General features: G+C 37.4%; 1 protein-coding gene across 1 annotated transcript in view; it reads left to right on the top strand.

Annotated features, from left to right (window-relative positions):
• The first annotated feature begins 317 nt into the window (after positions 1–317).
• The window catches only part of LOC125270828, a 455,327-nt gene continuing 444,836 nt past the window's right edge, over positions 318–10,808 (top strand). Inside the window, exons 1-5 of the mRNA XM_048194812.1 lie at positions 318–593; positions 1,161–1,484; positions 1,680–1,982; positions 4,945–5,259; positions 5,470–5,766. Coding sequence (XP_048050769.1) covers positions 536–593; positions 1,161–1,484; positions 1,680–1,982; positions 4,945–5,259; positions 5,470–5,766 — 1,297 coding nt within the window. The 5' untranslated portion in view covers positions 318–535. The remainder of the gene's footprint in view (positions 594–1,160; positions 1,485–1,679; positions 1,983–4,944; positions 5,260–5,469; positions 5,767–10,808) is intronic.

Below are 10,808 nucleotides of genomic sequence, written 5' to 3'. Positions count from 1 at the left end.
TATTTTGCTCAGATTCGCCAAAATACCAAAGCCTGCAATCAAAAGCCAAACATCTGATGATTATGAGCTCAAGCATTTCTCATCAAAGTCTCCCAAGACCAAAACTGTCTGGTAACCAAATGATATTTCTCTAAATGAACGATTACATTTGTAGGTTACTGTATGTTTGCAATACTCATGAATTTTGTTTTAACAACACAGGCAAACATTTTACATGTCATTTACTGGCTTTTGCATCAAATGAACCCTGAAATGTTTTTTTTTCTCTACGGAAATGTGGTTTGATCTTTCGGTGGATAAAGAGCTTCTGCTGGATGTTTGTCATTGAAGCATTTCTTCATTTTCTCTCTTGCATCATTTGAAAATGTAAGATCAGCAGAAGCTTGTTGATTTTCGTGATGTTACAGGAGACTGATAAGTGAGCAAAAACTAACTTAGGTTGGGGGAGGATGCACACTTAACCAGATAAATATCACAGTCCTGTCGTGTTTTAGATCAACTAAAAAGAGTGTTTTCAGACATTTTCAGTGAACCGATGAAGAAAATGTTTCTCAAATTAGTTTTGTTCTGTTTGTGTTTCTGGCGTCTGACTGGTGAGTCTTACACATGTTTTTATGGCTTCAGTTGTTTCTGTTCTGGTACCATGTGATAAATTACTGGTTAAATTAGTTAGAGAAGATTAACATTCACTGATAGTGTCAGTGACGGTGGCTGTAGTGAAATAATCTAATAATCCACACAGTTTACAGGAGAATCATGAGGAGAAACACAACTACGTAACGCAGACGATACCGGACGATGAACTGAACTCAGGGTTTAACTAACAGGTCTAGGATTAATGAACTAATGATAGAGAACTCAGGCAAATGGAAACAGAGAGAAAACTAAACTTAAACAGAACAAACATGTTACAGTTAGTCTCGTATAGAAATAATTGAACTGTGATTTTACTGTCAGATCAAGAACTCAGTTATTACTTATTGAATAATTAAAATAATATAAATATGAAGCTCAGATACTCAACAGCATTAGTTGTGCCATGTTACTGCTGCAGAATATTATTCACTTCACATTTAAATTATTAAAAATATTTTAGTGAAGCTTCATCAAACCAACATCGTGATTTTAAAGTTTTAATCTGTGAAAACTCTGTTCTTCAGGTGTGTTTGGAGATGAAGAGGAGTATGTGACAGTGCTGGAGGGAGATTCAGTCACTCTAGACTCTGATCTTACTGAAATGAAGGATGTTGATGTGATTCAGTGGAGATTTGGAAATGAAAACACTTTAATAGCTGAAATCAATGTAACAGCCGACAGAATCACTGTATATGATGATGTTCTTGATGGGAGATTCAGAGACAGACTGAAGCTGGACAATCAAACTGGATCTCTGACCATCACAGACATCACAACTGAACATGCTGGAGATTATATACTAGAGATCAACCGTGTGAGAAAGAGAAAGGTCAATGTCCATATCTATGGTGAGGTTAATTTTTTTGTGTTGTTAAAATTTTGTTAAAAAACATTTTCAATTCATCCATAATTTTGTTTCTTTTGTTGTTTATTTCATACTAACATTTTAAACAATTTAATGTAAAACATTGTGAAGTGATTTAACAGTATTAATCTGACAAACCCTGTTTGTGTTTCTTCTGTGTGTGTTTTTGGTTTTACAGTTTTTATGTCAGTGTCAGTGAGGGAGGGATCTTATACCACTCTAAAATCTGATTTTACTGAAATGAAGGATGTTGATGTGATTCAGTGGAGGTTTGGAAACACTTTAATAGCTGAAATCAATGTAACGGTCGACAGAATCACTGTATATGATGATGTTCTTGATGGGAGATTCAGAGACAGACTGAAGCTGGACAAACAAACTGGATCTCTGACCATCAGAAACTTCAGAACTGAACATGCTGGAGATTATGAACTAGAGGTCAACAGTGTGAGCATGAGAAAGTTCAGTGTCAGTATCTTTGGTGAGGTTAAAAAAATTGTTTAACCTGTTTTTTAATGGCAAAATTGAAATTAATTCATCCATAATTTTGTTTCTTTTGTTGTTTTATGATATTGTTTATTTCAAACAGACATTTTAAAGGGGTGGTTCAGTGTTTTTTTCTAGGCTTGATTGTGTTTTTGGGGTGCAGTTTAGCATGTCTTAATGCGTAGTTTTTTTTTAAACGCTGTATTTTTCATATATTTTACCTTTATTCTACACCTCTGTCATATGAACGGCTCGTTTGACTTCCTGCTTCTATGAAGCCACTCCCTTCGAAATACGCAGTGTGCTCAGATTGGTAGCTGGCCCAGTGTATCGTGATTCGCTGAAGCATCTGGAAATGCCACGCCCCTTACCAGTCGTTGTTACCGATTACGTATGCTTCGGTGGAAAAGTAAATAATGGCATCTATATTGCTGTATCAAACTGAGCCAAATCAGACCCAGATGAAGAGGGTAAAGCAGGGACGTTAAAGGATGTTTATGAATGGTATTTCATTTTTTTTTAGTATTTGTGTCAAAGTGTTTAGATGCTGTCAGTGCTGTTTGTTAGCTTTCAGTATACAGTTTTATCCTGATTAAAGTTTTACTGTAGCTGAATACATGACTGAGTAGTTGAATTTTTGTAAAGGTAGCGTTTAATTTATAGCATGAACTGCTGTTTGTCTATGAACAGAAGTTTGTTAGCATTTGTTGGAGAAGTATGCACTAGAATTTAGCTAACTGGCTAGTGAAGTAAAAACGCGTTGGTATTTGTTCACGTCCTTGATGAAACCAAAAATAGCAACAGAACTATACTTTTAAAAGACATGTACAAACAATAAAACGTACTTACAGTTTGGGGCCGATAAACAGCAGTTTCTGCTTTTAACCCTCTGGAGTCTGAGGCTGATTTGGGGCCTGGAGAAGTTTTGACATGCCCTGACATTTTTGCTTTTTTCAGTTGTTCATAAACATATTAATGGAAAAAGTGTCATTACACTGTATTCAGCACAAACTAGGCTACAATAATATGTGAGGAACATGTATGTACATGTTTGTATTTTTGAAGGAATAACGTTTATGCATGGTTATTTTAAAAACAAAAAACTTAAGTCACTGAAATAAGGCCAAAAAAATATATTAAATCTGTGTTCACAAGACTTCTGGGTATTGGAGATTGTAGACTAGAGTTTTTGCTTCAAAATTATGTAAAAATTATCGTTCCTACTCCTTCATATAAAACAATAGAATAGAATTTAAATTTTCTAAAACATCTTTGGTCAAGAAACACAGTATGCGTGGAGGCGTGAATCATCATGAATAATGGATGATTCTCACCTGAGAAGACAAAAGAATCGCATAAAGACCTCTAATGACCTGCATAAATAATGAGCTCTTTCAGTCAGGTAGGCTGTGAAAAAACCCTCTGTGATCATATCTCAGCTCATCATGGTGTATATCAAACATACAGTAAAAACAGCAATGCTGTGAAATATTATTACAATTTAAAATAATGGTATTCTATTATATACTTTAAAATATAATGTATTTCTGTGATGCAAAGTGTCTGAACAGTTATGTTACCTCTATGGCATTTCATATAGGCTTTTAGTTTAAAAGCATGCACATTTGGAGAAATATTGATGGATTCTCATATGTTTATGTCAAGTTTCTATACAGAGGAGTAATATTTATTCAGGATTTATTGTCATTACTATGAGCGCTGGATACTGTTTTCAATTCATACTTGCAGCTGGAGGGCGCTCTGTGCACCTTTAGTCCACAAATGCCTGCTAAAGAAGAATAGGCAATCCAGGAACTAACCGAACTAACAGAGGACAGAGATCGCTAACTATGGCTATTCGAAACACTTTTCAAGACAATAAATACACGATTGAGACGATGTATGCATGTATTGACTGAATTTGCCTCTGAATAGCGCTGTCTCCGTGGGCGTGGCCGCATTAGCGGATAATGAGCTGAATCACAGATTTCTGACATGGCTCTCTTTTCATACAGATTACATAAACACAGAATGTTTGTTTTCGATTTGACTTACACGATTTAAAACCTGACATTTCAACGTTTTTTTTAGACATAAGTCTAATTTTTTTGTGATTAGTATTCACTAAGTTACAGTTCATTTTCTGAGAACTATCAGATTGGAGTTCGTTCAGAGGGAGACGAGAGATCACGCATCATGTTAGTTTTCTTTATTTTGCAAAAAGCACAACATTTTGTTTTTACTCTGAGTGTACACAAATAAAAGAAGATATTCCACAGATTAAAATGGTGTATAACATTTAATTGTATGTGCAACACTGACAGAGTATTTTGAGTCTCTTTCATACTGGTAAGAAAAAAACCGCGGTGGTATCGCTGGCGATACTTCAGACCTCAGAGTGTTAAAGTGGGAACTGATTCATCTTTCAGTAAAAGCCTTTGTGCAAATCCAGCATTGAACTTGTGTAGATTCTGGAAGCTGGCTTCAGCGGCGCATCCAGTGTAGAAAATATCACTGATTATAATGGGTTCTATATCTTTTGACGCATCGCTCGCATCCGGTGTACATCTTCCCCTTCCACATGCTGCGCCACATGGCCTCGCCCACTTTGTTGCGTGTTCCCGGGGGCGGGGTTTATGTTAATAGCAAGGTTTTATGATGTCACCAACCATCACAGAAGTTTGTTGTAGTCCAAACCGGTCATTTTTGTAGGCATTAAACTGCCATAACTTTAAAAGACAATATCTCCGTTTGCATTGAACTTTCAGAGTTGCAACTTTGCAGATACTGTTTATGCTCAAGCAGCAACATTACACACTAACTAAAGTTAAAAAAGTGAAACCGCAATGAACCACCCCTTTAAACTATTCAGTGTAGTAAAACATTGTGAAGTGATTTCAGTATTAATCTGTGACAAACCCTGTTTGTGTTTCTTTTGTGTGTGTTTTTGGTATCAGGATCAGTGAAGTCAGTGACAGTGAAGGAGGGAGATTCAGTCACTCTAGACTCTGATTTTACTGAAATAATGGAGGATTATGATGTGATTCAGTGGAGGTTTGGACCTGAAGACACTTTAATAGCTGAAATCGATAAACAGGACGACAGAATCACTGTGTATGATGATGATCTTGATGGGAGATTCAGAGACAGACTGAAGCTGGAGAAACAAACTGGATCTTTGACTATCACAAACACCACAACTAAACATGCTGGACTTTATGAACGAAAGATAAACAACTTTTGGACCACTGATTTCTGTCTCGCTGTCTTTGGTGAGTTAAATATTAGTTTCACCATTTTATGTTTTAATCACCAGATACAATTATTAATCCAAACACCATTTTGCTTCTTTTCTGTCTGATATTATTTATTTGAAATTAAAATATATCAAATTATATACTTTAAAAAGCAATCATAAAGGTATTTAAAATCCTTCTCTACTACAAACTCTGTTTCTGTTTGTTCTCTGTTTGGTGTTACAGATGAAATGTCAGTGAAGGAGGGAGATTCAGTCACTCTAAACTCTGATCTTACTGAAATGAAGGATGATGATTGGATTCAGTGGAGGTTTGGAAACACTTTAATGGCTGAAATCAATAAACAGGATGACAGAATCACGGTATATGATGATGTTCTTGATGGGAGATTCAGAGACAGACTGAATCTGGACAATCAAACTGGATCTCTGACCATCACAAACATCACAACTGAACATGATGGAGATTATAAACTACTGATGTGGATTTCACAGAGATACTCATTAAAAGCATTCAGTGTCGGTGAGTAGGGATCATTTGTTCTGTCCTTTAAAGGTACCCTATAAAACACTATTTCACAAGTTGTAATATATGTCTAAGGTGACCCAAGAATGAGTCTGTGAAGTTTCAGCTCAAAATACCCCATAGATAATTTATTATACCATGTTTAACTGCCTATTTTGGGGTGGGATTAAAAATGCGCCGATTCTGTGCCTGTATACCTTCAAATGCTCATGCTTCTCGCCCCCAAGCTCGACTCCAAGCGACTTCAGTAAACATTGCATAAACAATACAGTAAGTTCACACAGCTAATATAACTCTCAAAATGGATCTTTACAAACTCTTCTCGATGCAGCATATCAGATCACATAAGTATGGAATGTATTTTGTGGATGTTTACATTTGATTCTGAATGAGTTTGACGTTAATACTGGCTAAAACATGAGCTGTTATATGCAAAAGTTGGGGGTGTAAATATTAATGAGGAAACAATGGAGTTTGAGACTCACTGTATGTCATTTCCATGTACTGAACTCTTGTTATTCAACTATGCCAAGGTAAATTCAATTTTATAATCTAGGGCACCTTTAAATATTCTTACCAACTATTGTTATTCACAAACACCACGATTGAACATGATGGAAATTATGAACTAGAGATCAACACTTTCAGCTATACCTTTTTTTTATTCGTCTCACTGTCTTTGATCCGTAGTGAAAAAAAAGTATACTTTATTGTATTTTAAATATATTGCCTTTTTCTATAGTAAATTGCAAATATACTAACAAAAAATGTACTATTTTTAATTATATAAAAAGTATATTAGTATCATATTTTCACAATACAACTTTTAACACACTTTAAAATAATTGTACTTTAGTATATTTTCTACAAAAATATATTTTAGAAAAATATACTTGAAGTGTAAGTTCAGTTTATTTTTTAAAAGTGTATTTATTTGCACTTTATAAAAATATATTTAAGGTATACTTTAACTGTGTGCTGAAAATGATCATTGAAAGTATATTTAAAAAATACATTATTTAATATCCTGAAGTTGTAGTGTATCTAAAGTTAAATTTGAGTATATTTTTTAAGTTTACTTATTCATCCTTGGAATTCATTTTATCACTTGTGTTTATTTATTTCAGTTTAACTAATGCATTAAAAGCCCATTTTTTATATATGCAGTGTAGCCTATACAATTTCCAAATATGAGTGAAGATGTTTAATAAGTTCACACTGGCAGAATCATTTTACAATCGTACACACAAATCTATATTGAACAACACACCAGCAGCACAAGTAACATTACATGCGAAAAAAATATGTTGAGTGGTTGAACTTGACTGGGAATTCAAATGTCTTTTCAACTTAGTCTGCGACCAATCAGATTTTGTTGCTCACTGCCTTCAGCCAATCAGAGCTGCTGACATTATGGTACTCATCTGAATCCCCTTCCCTCCATAATTGTGCTATTTAACTCCCTGAGGTCTGAAAACGCGTCGGCGCGTTTTGCAGGATTTTTTTCACATTGCAGCAAAACAGACTTAAAATACTCTGTCATTTTTTGTCATAGAGACATAAGTAATATATCAATTGAAACTATAGAATGTCTTCTTTTATTTGTATACACTCAGAGTAAAAACACAATGTTGTGCTTTTTGTAAAATAAATAAAACTAACATGATGCGTGATCTCTCCTCTCCCTCTGAACGAAGTCCAATCTGATAGTTCTCAGAAAATGAACTGTAACTTATGAATACTAATGACAAAAAAAATGACACGTCTAAAGAAACGTTGAAATGTCAGGTTTTAAATCGTGTAAGTCAAATCGAAAACAAACATTCTGTGTTTATGTAATCTGTATGAAAAGAGAGCCATGTCAGAAGTCCTTGATTCAGCTCATTATCTGCTAATGCGGCCACGCCCACGGAGCCAGCGCTATTCAGACGCAAATTCAGAGGCAATACATGCATTCATCGTCTCAATCGTGTATTTATTGTCTTGAAAAGCGTTTATTTGGATGTTAAAGAAATGGTTAGCGATCTCTAGAAGACATGCCGTTAGTTCCTAGTTCCTTTTCTTCTTTAGAATAATTTGTGGACTAAAGGTGTAGAGAGAGCGCCCTCCGGCTGCAAGTATGAATTGAAAACACCATTCCTGAAATGTCCTCTTCTTGTTTAGAATAATTTGTGGACTAAAGGTGTAAAGAGCGCCCTCCGGCTGCAAGTATGAATTGAAAACACAGTATCCAGCACTCATAGTGATGACAATAAATATTACTTCTCAATATAGAAAATTGACATAAATATATAAGAATCCATCAATATTTCTCCAAATGTGCATGCTTTTAAGCTAAAAGCCTATATGAAATGCCATAGAGGTAACATAATTGTTCAGACACTTTGCATCACAGAAATACATTATATTTTAAAGAATATAATAGAATACCATTATTTTAAATTGTAATAATATTTCACAGTATTGCTGTTTATGATGAGCTGAGACATTATTACAGAGGGTTTTTTTCACAGCCTACCTGACTGAAAGGCCTCATTAATATGCAAGTCATTTCAGGTCATTATTATGTGATTCTTTTGTCTTCTCAGGTGTAAATGGCCCATTATTCATGCAGATTCACGCCCCAACGCATACAGTGTTTCTTGACAAAAAGTGTCTTACAAAAACTAAATCAATATATTGTTTTATATGAAGGAGTAGGCAGCATAATTTGTACATAATTCTGAAGCAAAAACTCTAGTCTACAACCTCTAATACCCAAAAGTCTTGTGAACACAGATTTAATATACTTTTTTTATTTCAGTGACTTAAGTTTTTTGTTTTTTCAATAACCACGCATAAACATTATTCCTTCAAAAATACAAACATGTACATACATGTTCCTCACATATTATTGTAGCCTAGTTTGTGCTGAATACAGTGTAATGACACTTTTGTCATTTATATGTTTATGAACAACTGAAAAAAGCACAAATGTCAGGGCATGTCAAAACTTCTCCAAGCCCCAAATCAGCCTCAGACTCCAGAGGGTTAAATGGTAGCACAATTATAATACTGTGTGTGAGATTATGCAATTCAAAGTACAGTAGTCAACTTTTGAAGTGGATCAAAATAAGAAGGTTTTAGGACTTGATGAAAGGTTTTGATCCACTACAAATGTTGACTATATTATACAAAGTATAAGTAATAACAAAGTGTATTGTTATTGACTGCAAAGTGTGTAATTTTTAGTATTTGGAATAAGCCAAAGGTACTGAGCATACAGTATATACTATTACCTGTAAAATAATATATTCATTGGATATTGCTTGTGTTCGGAACCCTCTCCGAGCCTGCCGCTCCATCCCTGTGCGAGCCGCCAGATGATGCAGCCTGGCTCATTGACTTCTGGACCGAGCCAGTATCTCCAGCTCCAGCCGCCGCCGCCGAGCCCTCCGCTCCAGCCGCCGCCGCCGAGCCCTCAGCTCCAGCCGCCGCCGCCGAGCCCTCAGCTCCAGCCGCCGCCGAGCCAGCCGCTCCTGCCGCCGCTGAGCCAGCCGCTTCAGCCCGTCACGAGCACGCTCCTATGATGAACTTTGTTATTGAACTCTCCAGCCCAAAGACTGTTTTCCCTCCCTGCCTCCCTCTCCCGCCTCCTCCTATATGTGTCTGCACTGCACCTCCACCTCAAGCCCCCTCGCCCAGATCTCCACCTCGGATCTCTGGGCGATTACCTACACCCTGGCTCCAACCTCCCTCGACTCCACCATGGTCCATCAGCCCACCAGTCTCACCAGTCTCCATCCTGCCCCCGTTCACACCTTGGTCACTCGTCAGCCTGCCTTCACTTCTGGACTGCACTCCTCCGTCTCCGCTCCGTCCCTCCGTCCCTCCGTTCCAGTTGGCTTCCTCACTCCCCCTGGTGTTCACTTTGTTGTATGTCGTCTGTCTTCAACTGCGGCCTTCTGGAGCCCTGGCTGTGCTTCGGTCGGTGGAGCCGTCGGTTCTGCCATCTCCCGCCGGTCCTTCAGCGCCTCCTGGGTTCGATGGCATCAAGGCCTCGGTAAAGGCTCTGGACCCTCCATGGCAGCCCGCTGCACCTGACCCTCCATGGCAGCCCGCTGCACCTGACCCTCCATGGCAGCCCGCTGCACCTGACCCGCCATGGCTGCCCGCTGCACCTGACCCGCCATGGCTGCCCGCTGCACCTGACCCGCCATGGTTCTTGAAACCGCCCTGGAGACCTCCACTCCAGTCTGCTCCTCCCCCTGCACCGGCTTGAGGTCTCCAGGGCGCCCGCCCCCCTCCCGGTTGTTCCATCTACGGCGCGAGGACGCGCCTACCGGGAGGGGGAGGTACTGTTACAGATTCCTTGTTCCCCTGGACTCTATTTCCCATGATCCTCCTGTTTCGTCACCTGCACTCACTTCCCTCGTCAGCTCCTCATCATCACTCATCACCTGCACCTGGACTTGATTATCATCACTCCCTTTATATGGCACTCACTCCCTGCACTCCTTGTCCGTTCTCTGTTGTGTTTATGTGTATGTGTGGTGTTCCTGCCTTTGATTATCGAAGTAAAAGTATATGTTATTGTGGAAATCCGTATCTGCCTCATCTCTACACCAGCAACCGTAACAGGAAGACACTCGTAATTAATTTGTAATGTACTTAAATTACAAAAAAAGTGTACTTATAACAAATAAGCTATACTTACAACACAAATAAAGTGTACTTGCAAGAAATAAAGTGTACTTGCAAGAAATAAAGTGTATTTATAACACAAAGTATATTTATATCACAAATAAATTATACTTACAACACAAATAAAGTGTACTTATAACAAATAAGGTATACTTACAACACAAAGTGTACTTATTAGAAATAAAGTATACTTATAACACATAAAGGGTACTTATAACAAAGCATATTTATAACACAAAGTATACTTAAAACAGAAATAAAGTGTACTTATAACACAAATAAAGTGTACTTATAAGACAAATTAAGTACACGTTAATATCACTAATCAAGCATGTAATTAGTCCCTACACAGGCAT

This window comes from Megalobrama amblycephala, linkage group LG6 (genome assembly GCF_018812025.1).
Source record: "Megalobrama amblycephala isolate DHTTF-2021 linkage group LG6, ASM1881202v1, whole genome shotgun sequence".
NCBI lineage: Eukaryota > Metazoa > Chordata > Actinopteri > Cypriniformes > Xenocyprididae > Megalobrama > Megalobrama amblycephala.
This window is presented reverse-complemented; position numbering and strand designations above follow the sequence as displayed.